Source organism: Mauremys reevesii, linkage group 10 (assembly GCF_016161935.1).
Source record: "Mauremys reevesii isolate NIE-2019 linkage group 10, ASM1616193v1, whole genome shotgun sequence".
NCBI lineage: Eukaryota > Metazoa > Chordata > Testudines > Geoemydidae > Mauremys > Mauremys reevesii.
The window spans coordinates 31,117,359-31,144,691 of record NC_052632.1 but is presented as its reverse complement, the minus strand read 5'-3'; the positions used below and the strand labels follow the sequence as shown (position 1 = coordinate 31,144,691).

Sequence of the window (27,333 nt, the reverse complement as noted above, 5' to 3'; positions counted from 1 at the left end):
AATTCTGTGCACAGTATTTTAAAATTCTGCAAGTTTTATTTGTCAATAAATGCAGAGGCTCCAGCATGGCAGTGGGGAGCACAGGCCACTGTCTATATGAAGATGGGAAATCACCCTACAGCCCCCCATCCCTGTGACATGGACTCAGTGGTGAGGCTGCACCCGAACCTGACACAGCACAAGGCCTGAGCCTGCCCCATAAACATCCTGGGGCTCAGCCTTTCTGCACCAGGTGTGGGTCAGGCAGGATCCAAGTGTGGAGGGGGCTCGTTGGGGGGATTCCAGGTGCAGGGGCATCGGGACTCTTCAGGGGCTTCTAGGTGAAAGTGGTTGGGGCTCAGCAGAGGGGTTTGGGTGTGGGAATCTCAGCAGGAGGGTCTGGGTGCTGGGGGAGTGGGACTTGGTGGGGTGGGGGCCTGTGTGCAGCTAGTTGGGGGTCATTGGATGGGGGTCTGGATGTGGGGTTCATCAGGTGGGTGGCTGAGTGCAGGGAGCTCAGTGGGGGTGGTCTGGGTGCAGGACTGGGGGTCCAGAGGCAGGGGGTCTGGGTGCCAGGGGGCTCCAGATGCAGGGGTTGAAGTTCAGTGGGATGGGGTTTGGGTATGGAGGGCTAAGGGGGTTCTGGGTTTATGGGGTGAGGTGTGGCAGGGGTGTCTTAGTATGGGAGGTCCAGATGCACAGGGATTGGGCGGATTGGAGAGCAGCTCCCCGTACAGTGACCTCTTCCCCCGTAGCTGAGGAGTGATGGGAGCAGGAAGCAGGGGAGGATGCTGAGCTTCCTGCAGCTGAGGGAGGTTTCTGGGGGTGGGTCTGACACAGCCCCAGCCACTCCTTGCAGGGGAAGAGGAAGTCCTGTCCTCTCCTGCCTCTAGCCCAGCCGGGACTAGTAGCTGATCCCGGGTCAGGGTAGGAGCCACTGACTGGGGTGTCCCCAGCCCTGAGGTGATTTACCTCTCTGCCAGCTGTTCCAGGTGCCTGAAACAATGTACCTGTGCAGCTAGGGAGTGGTGCGTGACTGCTCTTGCAGTTTCCCTTTTGCTTCCCTGTCAGAAAGTCATTTTTCTGCAGGGAAACAAAGAAATCTGTTTCAGAGTAGAGGCCGTGTTAGTCTGTATCTGCAAAAAAACCAGGAGTACTTGTGGCACCTTAAAGACTAACAAATTTATTTGAGCCCATGAAAGCTTATGCTCAAATAAATTTGTTAGTTTCTAAGGTGCCACAAGTACTCCTGTTCTTTTTTTAAAGAAATCTGTGGGGAACATGAATTCTGTGCACAAGCAGTGGCGCAGAATTCCCCCCTAGGATTAAAATAGGAATCAACTACTTCAAGGCCAAAGGAAGTTTTGGTGAGTTCGATATTGAACTACAAATATAACAAAGCAAAATTTCATCCTCTGCCCCATACAGTTGGTCTTAAACTCTTTGGCATGTCCCTTAAATGCTCTCATTTTGAATGTAACACACTATTGGTCCATATGGAGTTAATTTTCCAAGGCTTATGGATGTGCAGGAACAGTGATAAACCTTGAATTTATAGGGATCACCGTTAAGGTCTTTCCCTCTCCTGCTATTTGATTTACAGCTACAAGTGTCATTCCCAGAAGGAATTCAATTAGATTTATTGTCCAGATTTGTAATTTAATTGATGGTTGTTTACACAAGTATCCTTGCCAAAATAAGGTGATTTGGCAGTGATAGTCCTGTGGAATATAAAGGTTAAATGTATTGATTTAATCTCTCCCTGGGAGAGTTAATCTTTTTGTGGCCATGAATCGTCATTTTTGTTCTTATGAGCATAGGAGCTTTATTTACATAGGTTTAATTTAATTCTGTCCATCCCATGCTGTAAGTGGAAGATTATCCTTTCATGTAGTTATCATTTGCTAGAATAAGTGTTCTTGAACTTTCAGGCAAACACTTTGTTAATGAGTCTTGAATTCCCTAAGGTACTAATTCTCATGATCTTTCAATATGATAAGTACCAAAGCTGGTTAAACACTAGAGATTTTATTCTCCCACTGAAGTGTAAACTCCACTAATATTAACAGGAATAAGTCACATTGGGGAATCTTACCCTCATGGTTTCAAATCAGTAATACCAGTTATAATATATAGATACTCATATCTGTATCATTAATATAATGTATATACAGGATAGCTATTTGAACATGAAAGAATCAGCTTATTACAATCTCAGAGTAAAAAGTGGATCTCTTGAGCATTGTGAATATTGAACCAGAATCAGGAATGTTATTTTAAGAGATTCTTTGTGATGAAAACCGCAGGTAATTTTTTCCCCACTTAGCAATAGGTGTGTTTGTGTTTGGATTTGTGGTATTCTTGTTGCCACTAAGTGAACTGAATAGCAACTGGAACTCTTTGGCTGAAGTTTTGTTCTTTCACCTGGTTTTTAGTAGGGATGGGCCTGGACCAAAACCTCTGGTTTGAACATCCCAACTTCTGGGTAGCCAGGATCTGAACTTACAACTAGCCCCCAACCAAGTAGACCACTACTTTGGGCCAAATGCACCCAAAGGGGGAATTTTGTATCCACATCTGAACATGCAGCATCAACTCTTCTGTTTCTTTGTCTGCTTTAACATCTTTCATCAGTATTACGTCGCAAATGTATCTACTACATGTGTTAGTTGTTTACTTCCATATTCACTATAATTTCTCCCCTCTATGCCTCTTATGGATTAGAACAGGAAATCCCATAATGTGGACTATATTTTTAGTAGAAAAATTGTCTCGTGGACCATTTGCCATCAGGCAACATCCCTATGACAGCTCCAATAATGGAAGAGTAACACTGAGAAAGCATTTGTGTATTTAAGCTATTAAGAGACTTGTACTTCTTGGGAGAGGGATGAATCCCCCTGTCTAGTTTTGCTTATCCCTCACATCTGTCCTGCTAGTCTCCGCTGGAAATGAGGAGAGCCAGAACCATGTGAGCAGTCAGCTGTCCTTGGATTACCAACCAGTAATCTGTGGGATCACAATTTGGGAACTGCTGGATTAGAACCATAGAGCCAAATTTATTCCTGCTGCAAATCAACTGATTACAGTGGAATTAGATCAGGAGTGAATCTGGCCCATTATGATTGAAGGAAGAATGGTATCTTCATCCATTTCTCCTCCTGGCTAAATGACTCTTTCCTCCTAGCGCTTTGATTCATTGTTTAACAAGTGATCTGTCTTCCTACAAAGTTATCCATCTTCCTTCCAAAGTCCAAGCTTGTAGCTACTTCCTGTTATTTATATGTTTCTTTCTCCCAATTCCTGCAAGGCTTATATTTTAACGCTAAATCTTTTGCCCAAGGGTTAATTATTATCCGTATAGACCTGTAAGGAATTAGTTACATATTTGGGGCCTCAGTTTTGTGATTAGTACTCAAAGGATGTATTGTTGGACATATTGTTGATAGTTAAAAAGCCAAGATCAAGTAACCACAGGAATTTACTCCCTTTATGGAAAATCTAGCATGATTTCTTTGGTATAGCAATACCAAAATGTGTCATCTGGCATACCCACCTAAAATGCTTATAACCATATAAAGTGAATGGCTTTCAGGAATTGGATTTAAACACAGACATAATATTTTCCATCAGTTAGACACTGAGAAACCCCAGACATACAGTGCTGCAAGTGAAATTAGATATCTTGGGAAACCAATACCAAACGGAAACCTAATATGTGGGATCCTGACTCAGTCACCGCTCCCTTAACTTCTTACCCTCCCCAAAATATATTTGGATACATTAGTTTATATAAATGTAGTAATGTTATACCCAGTAAACACGCACAGATTGAATCGTGCCAGCTGCACTAAATGTAGCCATCGAAATGTAGCTATAAGCCAGCCAAAACATAATGCATATTTACCTGTTTTACCACGTTACCACAGATGTACTGCACTACCATTTTGTGGAAGCAATTCAGCAAGCTGTGCGTTATTTATAAAAGGAGAAATACTGAATCTACGGTAAGCCTTCTGCAATAGTCGCTCGGTATATGGGAAATTTAAATAGGACTGAGTAATCATGGATGTGTTATATTATTGCCTGCAGTGGTCACCTCTGACCCAAGGAAATGCCACAAGAGTCAAAATAAGAAGGTGCCCCTACTAGCCTTTTCATGCATTGAAATATTTTCCTGCTTCATTTCACTCCCTTCTGGGACAGCAAATGAAATGGAGTATTTTTAATAATGTTCTTTGCATGTATGTCACACTGAGTAGCTTATAAAATCCTTTTGAAAGTTTTTTACTCTTTTTTGGTGACTTTGTTCGAAAGGTACCTCCTACCCCCACCTCCAAATGCTCTGGCTGATTCTGACCTTTGGGTACCAAAACTGGCACATAATTGTTTGTGTTCAAACCAGGTAGTTGGGAGCTCAGCTGAAGAGTTGAGTATGCAGATATGGTCCTGCAAGGTAGCTTGTCTCGGATGCAAATTGAAATGACTGCTTCTCAGTGCAGGGTACAGCGCAGTGTATATGATAAAGGAAGTGGCTTCTGAACACTGGAACAGTTTTGCATGCTTGGCTTGCAATAATACCAGGTTCAAAATGGCAGCGCAAAAGGTAACTTTCACAAAATTACTTTTACTTTCTCTTCTCATATTAAAATGGGAAAGAAATATTAAATTTACTGAAAGTGCCACTATACGCTGTAAAACTGAGGAGGAACTCAAAACACAGCATTTCTTTCTCCTAATTTCCACATCACATTTGCTCACTTTAAAAGCCAAGCAATGATTTTTCTAACTGCAAACAGCAAACTTCGCCAGTAACATATTTCAGAATCTGAATTTAGCTGGCAGTTCTGTTTGATGTAGATGACAATTCGGCTATATTGGTTGTACAAGGTTAGCAGGACAGACTCTCTAGTTCGTGGCATTCAAGTAAACAGATTGTGTGGTTCTAAAATACACAGGGGCAGAGAAGATTATTCAACCAGTTACATTCTGAGTCGTTTCTGGCTACACAATTAGGAAGAAAGATAGCTCTGTTTCCTTTCCCAAATCATTCATATAAACAAGTCAGGTACATGCCAGTTATTACTTTAATGAAGCGCAATAAGGATGCCAAACAAGCAGCTTTTGAGGCTCCTGCATGATGTTGTTATGGGAAATGTTTGTACTAGTTTGTTAGATAATAGGTGTAGTTTGAAGTAGGAACATCTAGTTCTCTTCAATCCACTCCCTTTCAAACTGTGCACCATTTGGGTGTGGACATTTAATATGGAAATCTATAGCTCGACAAACTTGAAACTGTTGACAAGATTTTGTGAAGCAACAAAACTTTTCCATGGATTTTCTTCTGCTTTTGGATCATTAGTGCAGCGCAAGCCTGGCAGAAACAGGGGATTGAGGAGAATGTTTTCAAAATGTACAATCCTAATGAAGGACTGGATTTTTTTTTGTAAGCAAAAAGTTTGATCTAACAAAGAGATACTGTGTACTTAAAACCAAATGCAAAATTACTTGTGGATTAGTTGTATATAAAAGTGAATTTTAAACCAGTACATGTTGAATGAACTAGACACATTTTTTAAAAGTGCACCTTCAGCACTGTAAGCTCAAATATTCTTATGCAAGTTGCCTTTTTGTATAAGCTGCTTAAAATGATTGCACACCTACCTGACTGGCACATCCAACTAGATCTTAGACAGAAAAATGCATCTGCAAAATTTCAGCGTTAGGAGCTGGAGTTTGGGATGCCCAGTAATTAAGGCCCCGTTTGCCCTTATGTAGTTTATTTTGATGGGTCAATGGAGATGCCACCCTCTTATTTTGGAAGGGCGGGCCTCCTTTCTGCACAAGATGGTGGGGATTTCAGCCATAGGCCTCTGGGTCCCCAGAGATCAACCAGAGGCCTCTTGCCTCAGTACTTTTGCCTGGTCCCACTGCAAGTTCCTTGTACCCCTTGTCAACAGAGTTTCTGCTTACCTTGACCATTGGCTGACCCAGACTTTCTCTTAGGGATGTAACTTTCCTATCTAGGATGTAGCTTCCAGCCCTGCTCTATATGGATGGATCAGTTAAGCAAATGATCAGCAAGCAGAGTTTACTATTCCTGTTCATGGCTGAAAATTCCTTAAAAACTAGCAAACCCTTTTAAAAATCATCTTTGATGAAATATTCTTAAGCTGATGGAGTGCAGTATAGAGGAGGAGTTTAACAGCTTGTTCTTTATCACCATAAAACTATTGTCCTCTGGAGAGGATACCAAACAATGCCTCCGTTGAACAAAGATTATCTACCTCCCACCACCAGCATTTAAAACTCTGATTTCCTCAGGTAGACAGTTGGCTCAGACATAGTGTACCTGTAGTTTCCCTTCTTTCCTGTGTCTTTTCACAGAACTTGGTTTCCACAACAAGTGCCTTTCAAAGATGTTGTAGTTCAATTAAATTGCTCTGTAGTCCTTTGTTTTATAAAGGAGCTCTCCTATTAACTCACTGTTGAATAACTTGCAACCTCAGGCCTATCTGAATTCTACTCAGAACCACAATATCTCATTGCAGACCACTTGTTACCTTCTGAACACTCTGCAGGCTTCCACTATTGCCTTTCTGATCTCAAGTGTTACTTCCTCTACTATATATCCTGCTCGTATTCACACCAAACATTCTACCTCGAACAGCAAATGGCTGTCCATATTTCTCAAGGCACTTTCCCATCTATATTGACTAGGAGCTGGTCAAAAATGGGGAATTTTTTCCATTACAAATTTTCACAGCCCTCTGCACTTTTCCAAAGCTTTTGTGTCTGTAACTAGGCAACTAATGTCCTTGTTTTCTGTGCACCACACCTTTAAATTTCTAAAATGTGCCTGGTTAAAGAGACGCCACCCATTTTTATCATCAGTGTTGCTGAAGCCTGTACAGAAGGGACAAACACACACACTGTGTTCCTAATCTAAACACAAGTCATCCAGACACATAGTATATGCTTAGTCTTTGGATATGGGGAAAAGCAAATGCCAAGCACCAGTCATCCCACTTTGGAAATATCAGTGTGGTTGATCAGTGTAGGAGATATTAATTCATTTGAAGAAATCAAGTGATGTTAATGATGCAACGTCACGCACTTATTTTGACAGTGACATTAGAGGACACACACCCATCAGGTGGACTTGATTAACCATTTCATTTAGATGAGATTTAGATATGGTTCAGCCCTCTACTCTTAAACTCTCCTGCCTCCATCTTTATTTTACAACTTAAGAGTTTAAAAAAAAAGTACATATATGAAACTGAAGAGGGTGTATTGCAGCATAAGTGAATATAAACATAAATACAACATAATTCCTTGTGATAGAGAAAAATAATCTGGAACCTACTAAATAACCTCTTTTAAGATGCAAAAGAGACTGTGACTCTCTTAAATATCCTTGCTCAGTTTAGTGTTTTGTTGATACCTAATCTGGTACTGTAGGGGTATAGAGGGATACGATTCCCCTCATTCTGGCATTTGCATGCACCTTGCACATCACTAGTTAGTAGCTGGAGTGCGTGCTGTCCTTGCTGGTACTTTCCTGTTTGTTTCTTCATTTCCATCATCTTGAGGAACAATTTAGTTCTATTTCTGGTGAGATTCTTCATCATGCAGAACAGAGAGCATTCAGCTGCTCATGTTACTGTTGTCCTTTAAGTTTGTTTGTATATCTTTGCTGTATTTTGGATCATGTCAAGAATCTGTCAGATACACTAGCAGTGAGCAGCTGTAACATGACAGGGCACAGGCTTGCGTAACTTTGGAGGATTGCTGCTTATCCAGTATTGCGTTACATGAAAGAGAATTTTTATATGAGACCTTATTATGGTGAGGACCAGCTAATGCCAAGCACAGGCTTCTCTAACTTGCTCTTCAGTTCATTCTTGAGAGGATGGAAATTAAAGGACCTAAGTGGCTGGTGTGAAACAGTCTGACTCTCTGGCTAACCAAAAAGAAACATTTGATTCTTTTCGGGGTGGGGGTGAATATCCCTAACAAACTATCTTAGTGTTTTCACTTGAGATGAGAACTCTACAAACACATTCCTCCAAATGTTGTCTTTGTCACATGTGTGCATCTCCATGTACTTCAGTGGGCAGAATTGCATTATCTGTGGATTCTTCTAGATCTGTATCATTGAGAGTTCAGTTGTGATGGGGCAAGATTTTATGCCCAAACCAAGGAGACACTCAGACTTACCTTTAAAAAAATACCACTATTGCAGCATATGCAAACCGAGGCCTGGTCTACAATGAGGTTTTAGGTTCCCGTACAGCTGTCCAGGTGCAGCCACATAGTGGAAACACCTAGTGCAGACACCATCTCAGTTTTAGTTAGTTTCAGACAGTGACACATTGGCTGCAGTCTGAATGTAGAGGAGGTCAAAGGCCCAGATTCTGCAAGCAGCTCCCTGCAGGCTGGCTCCTTCTACTCTGCGCTCAGTGCAGGACTGGGGCCATAATGCTTTCTTCAGGAAAATGAATTTTTCCTTCCAAATTTGTAATTTTAAGATTTGATTTTTCCCCTACTGCATCTTGAAAATGTGTAGCAACCGTATGTGATCCATAAGGATTGCCAGAAACCCCGTTGTATTTGGCAATGGTATTTATTTGCCGCAGCCCACAGTTTGGGAAATCCTGTTCTAAGGGGCACCACTATGGTGGGGATGCATCATGACTGCGAGGTTCCCTCCCAAAGGTACCAGAAGATTTGACACAGATCCTTTGGTTGCTGTTGCTATCCCTGGTCTAGATCAATATTTGGGGGAAAACCCACACAGGGCACTGGAAATGTCTCGAGGTTCTCCTCAGAGTTTAAACCAGTTTATTCCTTCATTGTGTGGTTGTTTGTACCCTTGTGGAACAACCAGGGGATCCATGCCCAAGTCTCATTGTTTCCCTCCTTTCCCCTCCACCCTCTGCAAAGATCTTTAAGAAATCTCAGAGGAGCCACAGGAGGCCAGCGCCATCCATAAAAAGGGCCTGAGCTTCTGTACTTCTTCCACCTGGTCCCTCTGGAGCCTCACTGCCGAGACACACACCCATAGGTTAAGTGTTAACTTAAGTTCTTCCCTCTCCACCTCCAATGAGGGAGTACCAAGCAGGGCCGCCCAGGGGTGGGGAAGTGGGACAATTTGCCCCAGGCCACCACGAGAGTTTTTCGGGGCCCCTGGAGCGGGGTCCTTCACTCACTCCGGGGGCCCCGGAAAACTCTCGCAGGGCCCAGGCCCCCGGAGCTTCTTCCGCTCCGGGTCATCGGCGGCAATTCGGCGGCGGGGGGTCCTTCCGCTCCGGGGCGGAAGGACCTCCCACCTCCGAATTACTGCCGAAGATCCGGCACTTTGACGGCGGGTCCTGCTTCGGTGGTAATTCGGCGGCGGGGGGCCCTCGCCGCGGGTTTTCGGGGCACTTCGGCGGCGGGTCCCAGAGCAGAAGGACCCCCCGCCACCGAATTACCGCCTAAGCAGGCCCCCCCCCCAATGAAGACCCCAGGCCCCCTGCATCCTCTGGGCGGCCCTGGTACCAAGAGCATCAGTTTTTAAGGAGGCCCTGGCTTAAGGCACCAGTCTCCTTGTATAGATCAACAGCATCATGGAGAACTTACCACGGAGACCAGGAGCAGTAAATGCAGTACAGAAAATGCAGTACATGCCTCAGTCCCCAGGCTAAGATCTGCCTATTCCCTTGTCTGCACAGATGAAAGGGAGGATTTAGACCATGATTAATTCAGTCATCGTTCTTGAGTGTAACATACAATGACTCTTCAGGATAACTAGCCATATTCTCACTATACTCCCTTCTATCATCATAAAAACACATAGTCTTCTTAATCCATGTTGGCCTTTTGACTGAATATGCTTGTGTGTGGAGATGAACTGCAATGGTGTTTACTCACAATCCAGATTTCACTGTAAATCAGGCAGAACCAGAGTTCTCAGCGGAGTGGCTTGACCACAGATCTATTGACAAATACCCTTATAGTGAAGAGAACTGCGGATATTTGCCTAGTTTTAGCAAATGGCTGAGTCAGCTGCCAAATGCTCTGATCTGTGCTTCTGTAGTGTTGCTTGGTCTTAAGTATAAAGTGCCATGATTTTGATGACACCCATTTATTTTATGCCTGTTTTCACTGTACAGTGTGTCATAGTACAGTTTAGCAAAACTAACAGAGATGTTCAGAAGACCCAAGATGTCTTGATAGTTTTTATCAAATATTCTCTCCTTATACACAAAGCTGAGACTCAGAAAGGCCTTTAGCACTTTGCATTGTTCAGTAACATGCTGTGGGAAGATGCGATCTCTAACCAATTGCTTCTGTCAGAATCCCCTTTGGTTTTTCTCCATGTGTCTCCTCTATGTGATCTTTACCATGATTAAGAAAAATGTTGAAAAAAGACTTTGCTGGGTGCAATAGGGTGAGTCCTCTCCAGTTTCCACATTGAGCTAGGTTGCCCTTCTTTTGAAGTTTCACAGTGGCATTTCTGGTCCTATTTGATAGCAATTCCTGTTCTTTTCCGATTGTACTGTATATCTTCAGTAGTGCTTCAAAAGCTTTGTCCTTAGAACAGTTTAGCATTTTGGTGTTGATCTCATCACTACCTCCGGACTTTAGTTATTCTCCACCTCCTTTGATGGCTTTTTTCAGTTCTTCAATTGTAAGTGATCCAGCTTCCACTTTCATCTCAGGTATTTGTTCAGAAATGGTGTAATCTATTCATTCAACACATTCTAGCCATTAAGTCATCTGCAGAAGAGTTCATTTCCATCCCTTCTCTAGCTCTTCCTCAACGACGGATAATCTACCACATTGTCTTTGATCAGTGAATTGTTGAGGTTCTTCTTGCTGTCATCATTTAACAAAGAAATTTAACATATCTTTATCTTCGGAAGCCTTTTCTGCTAATTCACTTTTTATTGGCATGTCTCCTGTCTTGTTTGGTAGTGGTTTTCTCAAGCATTTTGTCATATAATCTTGTTTTTCATTGTTTTATATGCACCTCTTACTGCTTCGCCTGATAATTATTCAGCTTTCCAACATATTTCAAAACACCCAGTTCTTTTATATGTAGTCCTCAGGAGTGCGGGTGAGCCAACATACTGAACCAAATCCTGTTTGCCTTAAACATGGGAGTAGTGTTATTGATTTCAATGATTAGTTTTATGTTTAACCATTTTGTGTTTAATACAAGATATATACAAGCACACTGTTTTATAGCAGCTGTGATGGCATGTGATAGCTAAGGCTGCAAATCAGTTGTAATCGAAACCTTTTGTTTTCACTCAGTCAGCTTTCTGAAACTTTCATCTTTGAGGCTGAAATATGTCACGTACATAGGAGGTGTAGCAGGGATTAAAAATAGTGTTGATGCATAAGTGGTGGAAAGCAAGTATGAAAGAAAAAAGGAACAAGTTAGATGAACATGTATTTAACATTGTGAGTGGAAACTGTGTGTGCTGTCTCTGGTCCAGGACTGAATGTTGCTCATTCTATACCTAAAAATAGTGTGACTTTGTGAGGAAGCATTTTTTTATCTGGTGGATTTTACCAAACTGGTGGTCATTCAAAAACTGTTCAGAGATTTTAATGTTAGTAAGAATTCAGTTGTTGGCCAAAGAGAAAGTAGAACTGTTAAAAGTGCATGAAAAATGCAGTTTATACCATGATTCCACAATTTATTGCATAGATTGTACCATCATGTATGTACCCTTCCCATGCGTGGTTTAACATCCAGTAATGAATGGAACCATAAAGGCTACAAACACGTGCTTTATGACACTGTGGAATGGGAAATCCTGCCTTTATAATAGAATAACTCCTCTGGTAACCTGGTAGATTGTAAAACATAGACTCTTATAATTACAACAATATTATGTATATATTTTTTCTGAATTTTAGAGGTTTCCAATATTTGTCCATTTTTTTCTCTTCCTCTTCAGACCCATACAGTTGGAGCCATGTTAATAAAGCAACTTAGCTTTACAGGCTAAGAGATATAAAACATAGTACCAGTTTAAAAAAAAACAAAACTCTAAAATATTCACAAAACATTTTTTTCTGAAAAATATGCAGTATAAAACAATATATGTCTGCGGTGATATAAACTTTTTATGGGCACTCACTTGGATGATCTGCATAACTTACTCATGGATTTGCCTCTTGTGAGTAAGCGGCCATGCAGTTGATGTTAATCAAACCTTTATTCAACACCACACCCAGGGCCCGATCCAAATTCCATAGAATTCAATGGGAGTGCTTCTTTTGACTTCCAGGGGCTTTGGATCAGACCCCGAGGGAGAGACAAGCATGATGGTGTCATGTGGTTAACATGTCCAAATCAGGTAACTGTGTGCAGTGTCCTCTGATGCACTTAACTGAAAATCAAGCATACATTGTTCATTTATCAGGTAGAATTGCACATGCTAGGGGTCAGACAAATAAGTTCTTTAACTAAATGCAGTAAAAAATGCTACCTTGGTTACTATTTTTATTATAATATGAAAATCATTCAGTACTCTTCAATTAATAATTAACAGAATGATTTAAAAGACTGAATATAATTTTAAATAATATTTGGACATTTTTAAAATGTCTTGAAATCCAAGCACATCCACAAGCAGTAGTCTGCAAAGTACATCCTTGCAGTACATTTGCTTTGAAACCAAGGTATTTGTGTTTAATACTGTGGTGTGTGTTACAATCTGAATACAGTTGTGAGCCAGAGTACTGCTGCTGCTGTGTTAGAGGTAACCCTCTCTCAGCCCCACAAGCTATAACAGCCTTAAAGTGAAGATTAACTGTGTCTTAAATTAGCCTTGATTCTATTAACTGCCCCTCCTCTTTCATGTTCTGGAAAGGGATATGGGGAAGGAATGTCATAATGTTTCTCTATTCTCTGACAAGCCTTTCAGTATCCCTGTCAAAGATCATTTAAAATTGAATTGAAATAATCAGAAATGATGTGCCTATGTGAAAAATACTTGGCGACTTCCATTCTGTCAGATAAAGGTATGCTAATGAGTTTTAAATCCTGAGTTAGGAATGATTCTTATCAAGCAAGCAACAGTAGTTCATTCTAAATTATTAAGATAAGAAATGAGACATTTATAAGTAGTTTCCATGGCTTGTTTCTAAATATATAAAATAAAAATTGCTGTCTCTAGCTAACTTAATATAAATTTTGGTTGGGTTTTATATGAAGCAATGCATCATTCACTGTAGGTGGTCTGCCCTATATGCGCCGCTTTGTAATCAAATGCATCAACTTAGCATCTTTCTTTTTCTTTCTTTCTTTCTTAAAAAGGTTATACTATGCAGGTATTCTCTTCAGAACTTGGTAAACAATATTCCCTAATAATTAGCTTTCTTTGTCAGTGAATCATCTTGTTATTTTGCATCCACTAAAGACTAATATCCTTCAACAGTGTCACTTTATCATGTCTGATAATCGTAATTATTGAAGGGAATGATCTGTATAAATTTCATGCCCAGTAACAGTATCATTGTTTGTGCGGCTTATTTGTCACTGTACGTAGCCAGGTAGCCTTTTGTTTGTTTCATTCAATATTTGGGGGCTTTTTTAAAAATAAAATCATTAAAGTTTATTATATTCTTGATGCTTCAAAAGCTATAATTAGCTGTCACTTGGAAAGTGTTTCATACAAGACCTTCATCTGCTTATCATTTATTTTTTTATTTTTCACTAAGAGCAATGTACAGTAATAAGCTTTCTTCTGTAAATTACAAAATCTGGTCCGGTATAGGAGGGCGTCTTGAATGAAGACTCCAGGGCTGGGCATGATGTTTTATTACAGTGGTAGTATTTGATCCATGAAAAACAGTTTGCCTATTACCATCAGATGGTAAGGGATGGAAGATATGAACGGTGACATAACTGTATGTCATTAGAGGCACTTCTAGCCTTGCCAAAATTCATTAACATTTTAGAGATCAGAATTAATCTGTGGGAGGAACTGAAGGGAATGAGTTATGCAGTGCCTAAGATGTGTCCAGTCGTAAGTATTGTGCTTGAAGAATGGGAGTCAGAGAAGCTTAGAACTTCATGTTAAGTGGTTTGAAAAATAATGCTGGAGAGCAGCATTAAATTAAACTTCAATTATTTTAGAGAGCACATTTGGTATTAAACTTATGTTTTGTATCAGAACATGAAAATATGCCTTAATTGTTTTCATCCTAGCACAAATATTCTTCGATGCAATGCTGTATAAATAATGTATATGCTCATGGGAGCAAGGAATATGCTGCTCATCAGACAATGTCAACTTAGATGAATCCTGTCCGGTAAGCTGTAGTTTAAATGTGAGCAGTAAAACCACTATTGACATGTGGCACAACTGACTGAAATGTCAATAGTTATAAAAAGAGTATTTCATAACGCAGAATAATTGATTAGTTTGCTTGACTGGACAGAAACATCTATTTTCCAATGAAAGCAAAATAATTTCCATATTTGTTCTCAGAGCACTAACAGCAGAGAAAGCTGATTTGTCCAAATGAAGCCTCGAAAATAAGGAGAGTTTTTGTCACATATAATGGCTGGATGGATAAGGCATGACTTGAGGGAATCAAAACAGTGGCATAGAGTTTAGATTAAATTTGCCCAAACTGGAAAGAAGCGAGAAGGCAAATATTGTGTATTTAGGGGTAGATTCTGTAGCCTTTACTCACCTGAGTAGTCTCAGTGAGACAACTGAGAGTAAGTGCTACTCATTGTGGGCAAAGAAAAATTGCACAATCAGGTCCTTCCTTGTTTTTATTCAGAGTTCTTTCCAGCTGCGCCTATGTAATTCTCTAGGCACATTGAATTGAAGATACAATTTTGAAATATATCAATGTTGAAGACAGATATATTAAAAAATCTCAGTTTCAAAGCAGATGCCCTCTGCTCAGTCCCACTTCCCACCACCCGCAGCATTCCCTTTCGTCTATGGAAAAACAAGTGGCTGGTACCATAACTAAAGGTAAGGATATGTTTTGCTGTTAGCTCTCTCCCATTGAAAGGAAATGTTACATCCAGCATCTCAGGTAATTGCAACTCCTATATTACTATATGAGGAAAGAAGTGGTCTCTCAAGCTGCCAAGACTTGAATCTTCTTGGCTTTGCAGATCAAAACCAACTCCTTGAACTTCAGTCGCTAGCCAGTGCAGATGATAGAGCACTGCAATGATGTGCTCTTGGAGAGAAATGCTACTTAATCATTGGGCTTCTGGATTTCAAACTAGATGCCTGAATAGCCTGAAGATGTACCACTATGTAACCTAACCATGAAGTGCCAAGCTATACTGAGGACCACATTCAACTATAAGATGTAATCTCTTTGCCAAGGACAGATGATAAAAAGCATGCTGAGCAATTGCTTCTACGGAAACAGCTAGGGACCAGTAACGCCCTTGTCTGTGACCCATGGAATAAAATGGCAGGCGGGCTCCATCAAGTGATACTACTGATATAATTTCTACCATTGCCTCCCTGCTCTATGTACGTTATCTCAGTCTTGTCTAATGAATGCTCATCCAGATCTCATTCTCTGTTACACGTAGCACAGGCAGGTTTGTAAATATAGACCTGAATGTCACTGGTGTTCTGAAGACACTGTAACCAGATGTCACTTCCTCTCTAACCCTCTTCATTCCAATACATGTGTTGAAAAAAAGGGATAACCACACAGAACCCTGTGCTGTACCCTATGCTAGAGAGTACAGTTCTCCAGTATTACTCTGGGATCTCTCAGAAAGAAGGGGACAGAGGCACTCAAACAACTCCAGAGACTCGTGCTAGGAGTCCAGATACATTATAGACATGCTGATGTCTTTTCAGCATGGATACTTATTTTCATCCATCATTGGGAAGAATGCTGATAGATAATCAACCAACATTATCAGAGTTGTTTCCATACTATAGCCATGCCTCAAACCAAGGTGGCTAGAGTCAAAAGCACTTGAAAATTCCAGGAAGTTCTGGAATTGCTTCACTACAATCTACTCAACTTTCCTTCAAAGAGTGATCTTTGAGGCAGAGTGCTTTTTTCGAGAGACAGTCTGGGTCAACAGGTGACTCCAGGAAAAAGGGTCTAACAATTGTTTCTTTGACGGAAGCCAGGATCTTGCCATTTCTTATGGAGAAATCAACAATCAACTCCAACAATAGACCTCTCCAATTCTCCACAAGCAGCACAGGTCATGTGATTGTTGAGATGATGTGTAATTGTGAGTGAAGGGAGGTGATCCAGTTGCTGGTACGGGTGAGCAATCTACAAGATAATATTTAAAATGTGGTTGACTTCAGAACCACAGCAGAGAAACACTGTGAGCTCAAGCAAGGACTCTGCAGTGCAGCAGAGTGACCAATACTAGTTGCATCTTAACCCCAGCCTAGGGCTTTCATATATCTTATCAAATGCATCTTGATACATTTGTTGGTAATCTCTCTATAATTTCATGGTCTGATATGCATTCAGTGACCACTGATCAGTCATAATCTTAACCTCACTATACTTTGGAATTAAAGTGATTAGGAAGACATCTTACATTTGGAGACACAGCAAACGTGTGATGTCCTTTCAATGGTTTTCAAGGTTGGAGGAGTTTGGGTGACAATAAATTTGACTGGATCTTTCAAACCTTTCACTGCCAACATCATATCTAGCTGATTATAATGATAATGACTTTGTAGACTTACATTTCATCTAGAAACATTCCAACGCATTTGCAAACTCCGTGTATGTCTATTTTATTTCACCAACCGCAGAACTGTAGCAGCTGTTTAACAGAGCACAGCAACAATGAAATAGTTCAAGAAAGGAAGTGAATAACAATGTACCTCAATAAAAATAGTGGGGGAGTTCACAAAATGGCTTGATTGTGACATATAGCCAGTCTCACATTGGGAGTGGTATAAAAGCACACTGCACCAATAAGAACTCTGGGACATGCTGTGTTTGAAGCAAGGTAGTATGGCAGTTTAGGAGTACTAGTGTCCATTATAAATAACAGCAAAAGAGGTACCTGAGCTGGGATGACCAATGCTATATTCAGCTTCACTGATTAACTGCTTGTAGTGCTGCAAATAAATCAGTTGAGTTAAAATGTTAGCAAAAGCTGCAGAGAAATTAATCTTGAGATTTAGGGACTATCATTCTCCCTCCATGTATATAGTGTATAGCAGGGGTTCTCAACCTTTTTCTTTCTGAACCCCCCTTCCCCCTCCAACATGCTGTAAAAACTCCACAGCTCATCAGTGCCACAACAATTGTTTCTCTGCATATAAAACCAGAGCCGGCATTAGGGGGTAGCAATTGCCCAGAGTATCAAGCCACAGGGGGGCCCGCATAACTAAGCTGTTCAGGCTTTGGCTTCAGGCCCTGGGTGGTGGGGCTCAGGGAGTGGGGGCTTTTGTTTTCTGCCCTGGGCCCCAGTGAGTCTAATGCCAGCCCTACTTGGCAGACCCCCTAGAATCTGCTTGCAGCCCACCAGGGGGCCTCAGACCCCTGGTTGAGAACTGCTGGTGTATAGGAATAGGATAGTGTCCCTTTAAATAGTGAGCACCACTAGGGGGCTAACAACTGAGACCAGCAGTGTAGCAAGGCATTCTATGTGTGTATATGTAATAAACATGTTTATTTGGACTCCACTGGGACCATGGTTTGTTTTTTGTCCATATAATTATTGCTGTGTGAGGAGTAAAAGACATAAGAAAGTGGATTTCCAATGTTTGAGATTAGTTATACATTATAGTGGTTGCCAGAATTCTCTGTACTAAACTCTTAATCTACCAGTATTCTGCCAGTGTTTATCTCCAGAAACTGCTTATATTTACCCTTCATTAGTAGTAGCCCTTCCTCAAAGTTTTGGCCAAAAGTGGTTAGGTTTAGGCTTAGGCTTAAAAATGGGGAAACAATGTTTGTAAAAGTTTGCCATTTCAAATTGTTTCCAATTCACTAGTAGAAAGAAGCCCATTTTTGCCCAATTTTTGGATACTTTTATGAAATGTTATTTTTTTTATTTTTATCAATCTGTTTTGAAATCACTGAAGTTTTTAATTTACTGAAGACCTCTTTTTCTTACTAATAACTGGGTTTTCAATAAACTAATAATTTTGTTAATCATTAATAAAAATACATGAAAACCAAAGAAAAATGAAAAAATAAAATTCAGGTCACCAATTTGTGATGAAAGCTTCAGGCTATTTTTTCAATAAAAAAATTTTCATAAGAAAAAGTTAGCTCTAGGTGACTTTTAAACACAGTCCATAAATTTTTTCTCTGCTGACATCCAAAAATACATAGATCTGGGGCCATTTTATTTAATGTTGTTTATACCACACTCATTCTGGAATAAACAAGGTTATCATCTAAATGTAACAGAGGCAGCATGCAGTAATTTGATTACAAGAGGATTTACATACTGTAATATAGATAGCTATGCTATAGAATTTAGTAAATGGATCTCCCAATGATTTACAGATATTAGCTTCTTAACACCCCTGTGTGGTAGATATTATACTTAGTTCACATATGGATAAAATGAGGCACAGGAAAGTTAAAGGCCAGGTTGTGGCTGGCCACTGCTCAGGCGCACAAGAGAAGGTCAGGTTGTAAATGGGTATCTACTATGGAAGGTCCAGACTCAGTTATGCTCCTTCCTTGCTCCCTTTACAGCACACACCACCCCAGAAGTGGTTAGTTTCAAAAAAGGGGTCATGTTACTTCTCTTGAAGGCACGTGCTGATGAATATATACATCTTTAGGGTACCAGCAATGGTTGAGGGAGAGTCACTCCTGAGCTCGACCTAATTGATAAAGCTACACGCCACCCACAGAGCAACAGCTGAGTTCCAAGTGACCTGTACACTTGTATACCATAAGTGGGAGGGATGAGAATAGAGCCCAAGAGTTGTGATCCACAGTCTCCCTCCTTATCTCCTCCATCCTCTCCTCCCAGTCTTTTGTGTAAACCATATACAGGATCATTAATGTGGTCTCAATACCTTCATGTGGCCGTTGGATCCATAAACAAATGAATGAATTACATCTAATCATATGTGTCATTTCTCCTGTCTGACAAATGTATGGATATTTACAATATTTTAATCTTAATATTTATTAATATTCATCAAGTAGTACATAATCCAAGCATAATGTAATGTAAGTTTCTGATACCTGAAAAGTGTTCTTCATATTACTTAATTGATTCAGGTTTGAGACATTGCTTATACGAAAAAGTGAGAATACATTCTGGTCAAGTAAACTGTAATGCTGAGTTAACTGTTATATGACTGTCACTGTGAGAACAGGATATGAAAAATGACAGCAAATAAGGTATTTCTCTTGCTATTCATATGTTGACTAAATTCATGTAATGCTCTGTACAATTACTGTAATACTCTTGGTTAAAAAACAGAAGTCCGTTTTGGATTGGATGATCAGAATGAGGCATCTGGAAAACACAAAGGTAATTGGATATGTGTGTAGGTTAAACACTGACTATGTAGGCTAGAAAAACAGAATTTTGAAGATGGTTTTAGATGGGAATTTCATATGAAAGTATAGAATACAGTGGGGAAAAAAAGTATTTTTCCCTCAGGGGTGTGGTACTGACATTCTAAAGCTTTAAGATATAAAGACAGCTATTATATTCATCATTTAAAATGGCTAATGGCTAACCTTCTGTAAATATATGAAGCAAATATTGCAAAATGTAGGAATCAAAATTTGTGTTGACTACTTATTACTGGAGCCATTTAGTACATCAGATGTCATTGCAGATTATCAGTTTCATTTCAGTTGGACTGGAAATAAATACAGATCAGTAATAATGTAAGGTTATGTACCTTAAGGTTAAATATTTGACAACCAGACTGGTGCTAATGGACTATGACATTTTTCAAGCCTAGGTCTGACATTACTTGTTGTGTCAGAATGAAATGTTTGTCTAACTCTACATTACAATACATGAAGACATCTTTCTTTCTTTCTTTCTTTCTTTCTTTCTTTCTTTCTTTCTTTCTTTCTTTCTTTCTACACTTTGTTATCCTAGTACATCTAAATTTCAAAGTGTGGGGGCATCAAACAACTGACCCAAATGTAAAAGAAACATTTTCCAGCATCTGAAAAGTTATAAACAACATAGTAACAGAATTTGATCCAGTCCAACATATCTTGTATGATTTCTGTTCAGTGTATCATGAGTTAAACATGTGTTTTATAGGTGAAGTACTATGAAGAACAACATAATTTGGGGTGGCATTCTTCCATCCTTGCTCATTGAGTAGTACCTTATTCTGCTTGTTGAAAAGTAAGGCTCTACTTAATGAAAGTAAGGATGGCAAAATGGATCAAATGATGTATGCCAAAGATAGGAAACCTAATTCTAGCATCACTGTATCAGTCTGGTTCTTCTAGTTATGATTTTTTTAAACAATAAAGATATAAAAAGTCAAAACATTGCATTAATGTGTCTTGAATGGCCAAGCTGATAAATGGCTAGGTATACCTGAGTGGCTTATAATCACATGTAAAGAATACCATAATGTATTGTGCCCTTTATTAAAATATATAATAATCCATTATGGAACATTTACTAAAGTATGATGTGTATACCTTCATCTCTTAAATGTTCTCTCAAATGTAGGTCTTTATTTCAAACATTTAGATGTTCCCTTTGCCCCTCATCTGTCTTTATGTAATTTTTTAAGCTTATGTGCTAGCTTCATTATTAAAGAGACAAGGTGGGTGAAGTAATACCTTTTACTGGACCAACTTCTGTTGGTGAGGGAGACAAGCACTCTATGTAGCAGGAAAGCTTGTCTCTCTCACCAACAGAATGTGGTTCAATAAAAGATATTACCTCATCCACCTTGTCTCTGTAATATCCTGGGACACACACAGCTACAACACCACTGCAGATAGCTTCATTATTGTCATTGTTCTTCTGTTATATACATTATAGTGCAGGGGTGGGAAAACTTTTTGGCCTGAGGGCCACGTCTGGGAATAGAAATTGTATGGATTGTATGAATGAAATTGTATGAATGCTCACAAAATTGGGGTTGGGGTGCAGGAGGTGGTGAGGACTCTGGTTGGGGGTGTGGGCTCTGGAGTGGGGGTGGGGCTGAGGAGTTTGGAGTGTCAGAGGGTGCTCTGGGCTGGGACTGAGGGGTTTGGAGGCCGGGAAGGGGATCAGGGCTGTGGCAGGGGTGCAGGAAGGGATGCAGGTTCCGGCTGGGGGTGCGGGCTCTGGGGTGAGGCTAGGGATGAGGGGCTTGGGGTGCAGGAGGGTGCTCCAGGCTGGGATCGAGGGATTTGGAGAGTGGGAGGGGGATCAGAGCTGGTGCAGGGGATTGGGGCTTGGGGAGAGGCTCAGGGGTGCAGGCTCCAAGCAGCGCTTACCTCAAGCAGCTCCTGGAAGCCGTGCCATGTCCCTTCTCCCAGCTCCTACACGGAGGCGCAGCCAGGTGGCTCAGCACGCTGCCCCATCAACAGGCACCGCCCCTGCAGCTCCTATTGGAGTGTTTCAGGGAGCCATTGGAGCATGTAGGAGCCAAGCAGGTCCATGCCTCGGCTTCCGGGAGCCGTGTGGAGTGGCCCCCAACCCTGTGCCCTGGCTAGAGCGCCAGAGCGGCCCCCAACCCAGCACTCTGGCTCTCCAGCCAGAGTGAGGCTCAGCCACACAGTGCAGCCCCTGACCCAGCACCCCACCTGGAGCACCAAAGTGGGGCAAGCCCTAGACCCCATTCCCCAGAGGGAGTTCACAGGTCGGCTTAGGCCCGTGGGCTGTAGTTTGCCCACCCCTGTTATAGTGTATCTATGCACTACTTTACTCTTATTTTGGGAATTTCTCTGCTCCCATTACTAGGGCAAGATTAGGCAAAATGAACGTTCTTGCTAATACAATTTTCCTCAGAATGTACTTGAATAAGTTGAATTTGTGTGTGTCTAGAGTGTACATATCAAAGCTGCAAAATTTAAATTTAATGCGAACAGATAAACAGTATGGTGACAGCTATTGCTATCCAGAATATTGAAAACATCCAATGATAGAATTATGCTTCATCCATTTTACCGTAAATTCTGAGGGAATAGTGAACCCATCATAGAATATACTTAAAATGGAAATGTTCAGTTAGATCAACTTCTAAATCAATAACTAATAAATCTTTAGTTTTGTCATGCTGTGACCTATTCTTAATATAAGATGGTATTTTTCAGTTCAAAATACAATCCTTCGGAAAAGTGTAAACAGGAACAGAGATCAAGGGAAAAGCAGTGCAAGCTGCATTTTGCTTGGAAGTACACCACCAGGTACTCAGATGTGATGTTTTTTAATGTAGTTTTGTTCAATTATGTATGTGCTTGCCACAACTGACAACACAGACCCTATATTGAGAACATCTGCCCTTCATTGAATCACAACCTAATAATTGCTGCTTTTAATTTCCAATAAGGCCAGGTGAGGGAAAGAAAGGCCATTTTCCCTCCATCAGTGTCTTGGTTTAACACTACAGCACTTAAGTTTCACAAAGGGGAGAGAGGGTTAGAGGTCTGAAAATCCTCTGTACTGCCCCTGCGTTGATGATCAGCATTCAGGGTAATGCCAAAGTGGCTCGTTTGGAAGCTATTCGCAGGAGACACTAGCATATTCAAGTATCAGAGGGGTAAGCCTTGTTAGTCTGTATCCACAAAAACAAGGAGGAGGCCGGTGCCACCTTAAAGACTAACACATTTATTTGGGCATAAGCTTTCATGAGTAAAAAAAACCCGTTCTTCAGCTGCATGGAGTGAAAATTACAGATCCAGGTACCATGCAGCTGAAGAACTGGGTTTTTTTTTACTCATGAAAGCTTATCCCCAAATAAATTTGTTAATTTTTAAGGTGCCACTGGCCCCCTCCTTGTTTTAGCGCATTCAGTGCGATGTAACCTGGCCTGAAAGGGCGCTCGCCACAGCCCTTCTCTTATGCGCCTCCCGCAAAGCAGCCCTAATCCCTGTATAGACTCTTTCGTGGCAGACGGAGAGTCCAGCTCTGACCCGTGGCCGGTCAGTGGTGGGGGGTGGGTTTGCGCGGGCGGCTTGTTTTAGCGCAGGGCAGGGCTCCCTGCTGCTGGCGTGCATGGGGCGAGCTGGCTGTGCAGGCGCGCGGCTCGCTCGCTGCCCGCCGGCTGCTGGAGTTGGAGAGCCCGGAGCGCTCGCGCTCCGGGTGTTTTCGGGCAGGGGGAGGGGGCCGGGCGCGCGGCGGCCGTTGGCGATGGAGCGAGCCCCAGAGAGCCCCCGCGCGCCGCCGCGGCAGCCCAGCGGGCCCCGTCCCGAGGAGGCGGCGGCGCTGCCGCCTCTCTGCCTGTGACTGGCCGGCGGCGCTGCCGCTCAGCCCCGGCAGGGCGGGGAGGAGGCGAGCGGTGTAAACAAGGAGAGAGGGAGGCTGGCTCGATGTCAGCGGGTCACATGGAGTCTCATATGGGGCCGGGGAAGGAGGCGGTGGCGGGCTGTCAGCTGGCAGGCGGCAGATGCTGCTGAGGCGGTGGTACAAGGAGAGGGGCCCGGCCAGCGCGCACCCAGCCCATCCCGCCCGCCCTCGGTGCTCTGCTCCCCGCCGCGTCGCCCTGACAAATGATGTGTTTTGTGATCGCCGCGATGAAAGGTAGGCGCCGCGCGGGGATGGGCGCTCGCCCCGCCGGGGAGCGGGGCGCACGGGGCCGGCCGGCGAGCGGGTGTGCTGGGGGATCGGGGCGGGGAGTGCCACGGGCAGCTCTCAGGTGCTCGAGTTGCTTGTGACTTGTTCCCCTTCCCGAGGCTTTGCCGAGGCTTGGGTGGCTGAGGGGGGGAGTTGGTGGGGCTAGTCCCGTGCCCGGAGAGCGCTGCTCGGCGCGGCGATCCCGTGGCTGGCTCCTCAGGGGTGACTGTCCTGGGGAGCTGGTGCTGCTTCACCGTGCCCCCCTGACCCCCCAGGCCCGCGCACCAGACCTTGCTGAGAGTTCAGCTTGGCGTCTCCCTCGCGGAACGCAGTTGCGATCGCTGCTGCCCCCCCACCCCCAGCCCGGGCAGTCTGCAGATTCCGGGTTGCTGCGGCGGGTCTATCCCCGAGCGCCTGCCCTGCTTCTGGACTGGCTCGGCAGTTCCCTTTCTCGGCGAGGGGGACCCATCTGGGCCAGCTACTGCAGAGCAGCGGCTATTTCTTATTAATCCTTACAGCTGAAGTAGCTCACACCTGGAGTGTGTCATCTACCACTTCTTTTGGTGGTTGCTTTTGGTTTGATTTAGAGCTAATCAAGTAGTGAAAGTGACCAGGCACGTGCGGAGAGGTTCCCTTTTTGTTTTTGCCCAGACCAGCTGTGTGCTTAGAGAACTGTACTTTATACTTTTACATAAAAGTTGGAGGATAAGAGAGAGCTTATCTGTCCACATGATTTGCAGAGGGAGAGGTTATGATTAACATGGTTGGGATTGCATAAAGCAGAGACGTGCTGCATAATCCTAATAAAATCTCTCTCTAAAATTTACAGTAAAACATACTTCTGATAGAAAGGAAGAGAGTGTGTGGTGTCCTGTGGACAGTTTGTGTGGGTAAAAATGACAGGCTGAAAAAGCTGTACATTTTTAATGAGGTTTTGGTTTGAAAGGAAAAGTGAGCATTATGAAATGACACTTGAAAATCTGACACTTTCTCTGCTTTCAAATCCCAGTCCTTTCTGAGGGACAATGAAGGATTGGGGAGAGTCAGAGGAAGTTTTTTTTTATGAGAAATCAAAAGTTTAAAGGTATGTTTTCAAATAATTTGTGGTGTTTTCTAATATAATGGGATCCACAGATAAACTATGCACTGCAGCATATTTTTAAATCAAGAAAACAGTAAAAAGCACATATCTAAACATTGTAGCAGTTCTATTTAACTAGTACCTTCTTTCTCTGTAATCCAGTCTTTGTAAATTTATTAATTGAGTTTCCCAATTAAAAATACTAAGCCTTTTTTTTTGTACACAGATCTCATTTAAAAAGGAACTATTTGAAATTGAATATTTAATGATGATCCTACTAGAGACTGAAATGTATGTTTGGTTGTGTCTTTTACTTTGCAAATGCACTAAGTGAAAGACACCAGTGTGCAGTGGAAGCATGATAATTTACAGTTGTTAAGCTTCTGACTCTCTTTTTAACAGAGAAGACTAGGTGAATAGAAAGAGAGTACTATCCATTAATCATTAGCATCTCTAAATTAGGTTGTCAATAGACTAACCAGGTTGATCCAAAATATTTGTTTCTGTGACAAAAATAGCATAATTTGAGAGTGATTTATAGGGAATTATAACAACTCTTCAAAACTCTACAAGTTGTACTGACAAAATACTGTTTTTAGGTATCCCTCTGCAAACATGTAACCAAATAGGAAAAACTGAATGTATACTGAGGAATATATCTTTAGGATGTAAATCACTTAAGAATGCTTTTGGAAGAAACATAATGGAACATTGTAAGATAACAGTAAGATGATTTAAAAAAACTCAGCATCTGAACTCCAAAGTTATCTACTTCCCTGGTTTTGGGGCTTCATTGAGCCATTTTCCATATAGATGTAAAACTGTTAAAGCTTAGCTTTTGTGCTTACAGAATGTGGTTATAAAATGGTTTTATTTCATAACTATTTGGGTTGATGTTTGCTCTTTTTGTAATGTGAGGCATATTATTTCTCTGGTAAGTTTAATTGAAAGTTCACACTAATCTTTTATCTATCAATAAGTGTATTCATTACTTTAACAGTTTTTCACTAGTGACTTTTGTATGGTTTGTTGGATAAGCTTCAATAATAGGAAATGTATTTTAATATTACTCTCTTTTGGTATTGAAGGTTTCAGTGTACAGAGGTATTTTGCTTTTGTGATGCTATTACCAAAGTAGTGTTCCACATTAACAGTGACAAATAGATTCATCAAAATCACCATTTTTTTTTCCTTCCAAAGCCCATAGCTCTTGCCTACACATTTATCTTGGGTGACCTCTGGCTGCCATGAAATAATAGATCCACAGTATTGTGCTTTAAGAGAAGTAGACCAGAAGCACTGGGAATACAGTTTTTGTGTGAGCTCAAATGCACATGGGAGAAACAGAATAAGTCTAGGTGATTAGAATATTTTATTTATTCCTGATGCTGTAATAGCACTTTGGAGGTATGTGATCATTTATAGTTGCTGTGAAGTTAAGGTGAAGAAAATGATGGTTTGTGGGAGAATGTGAAATGTTACAAATTTCTGTACCAGATTTTTTTAAAAGTGACGCAGAAACATATTAAATTCTTCCCTCTGTTCTTCAATTCTGATTACTCAAATTGACTTCATACGAAAAGAATTGTGTGATTGTATTTTTCATGCAAAACAAATGCTCTGTCAAACATAATTTATTTCATTCTGAAATATACAGAGATTTCTAATGTGTGTGTATATAGGGATTTGAAAGAATTAAAGAATATGGTTAACCGTCAGCATGTTGATAGCTACACTGGTACATTCAAAGAAGTGGTAAGCCAAGGCACAGCCAATGAAAAGGGGATGGATTATGTCAGTAAGACAGGTTGCCCTATATGAAATATAACTTTCTGTTTTCAGCTTGAGGGGAAAACTTTCTATTTTTGGAAATAAGCAGTTGTGAAACATTTCTGTCCATGATGTTAGAGGAAATATTTTGTGGATTGACTTTTTTTTTTTTTACTTGTTTATGCATCTCCACAAACTTGTAAAAGTTGATTAAGGAAATCTTGTGTTGTATGAATATACTCAGGCTATATTTTTTTTTATTTAAGTGCAGTTTTAAGTGTTCATCTTATACCTCTGTTTAAAAAAAGAAATAAGACATGCTTTTCCTAAGTAGATTAATCCTCGGGTGAATCTGAATATTTGTTGTTCCTGATCCTATGCACATTAGCATTTTGCCGTTGACTTGACCGGGAGCAGGACTCAGTAAAATACTCTGCACCAGATTAAAAACTCTCATTGACAAAATGTCATAACTAGGAATGGGTCCAAGCCACCTGTGCTGAATTTGGCTTTTACAGCCACTTTGGGATAACTTTGTACAAGTGAAAATGACTATCTGCGGTGCAGGGCGGTGGTGAATCAGGCCCATGGTTAATGGGAGTTTAGAGTGCTAGTATGCCAGTGAAAGTGCTTAGCTGGTAGTATCATCAGGCCCCTACATAGTAGGGTTCTGCATGCTGGACAAATTAGTATAGCTTCAGTAAAAACGACCCTAGAAGTATCTTACTAGGTTTGGGTTGGAGATTCACAAATAGAGGATCCTAAAGGTATGTGGGACATTAAGTGTATAATTTTT

The 27,333-nt window shown here is 41.4% G+C and overlaps 1 protein-coding gene and 1 long non-coding RNA gene across 6 annotated transcripts in view; one reads left to right on the top strand and one right to left on the bottom strand.

Annotated features, from left to right (window-relative positions):
• The window catches only part of RORA (RAR related orphan receptor A), a 570,488-nt gene that overhangs the window by 442,936 nt on the left and 100,219 nt on the right, over window positions 1-27,333 (top strand). For 2 of the 5 annotated variants that reach the window (XM_039491330.1, XM_039491327.1), the window contains exon 1: window positions 23,243-23,653. The exons of 1 other annotated variant lie outside the window; for it this stretch is intronic. In XM_039491330.1, the coding sequence (XP_039347264.1) occupies window positions 23,623-23,653 (31 nt within the window). In that variant the 5' untranslated portion in view covers window positions 23,243-23,622. Of the gene's footprint in view, window positions 1-23,242; window positions 23,654-27,333 lie in introns of those variants that run through there. 2 more of the 5 variants (XM_039491329.1, XM_039491328.1) reach the window with 2 other exon arrangements.
• LOC120373220 lies at window positions 16,046-17,083 on the bottom strand. Its single transcript, XR_005585451.1, has 3 exons — window positions 17,027-17,083; window positions 16,701-16,780; window positions 16,046-16,272 (listed from the first exon to the last, which is right to left on the bottom strand). It is a non-coding gene; the product is annotated as an uncharacterized LOC120373220 (long non-coding RNA).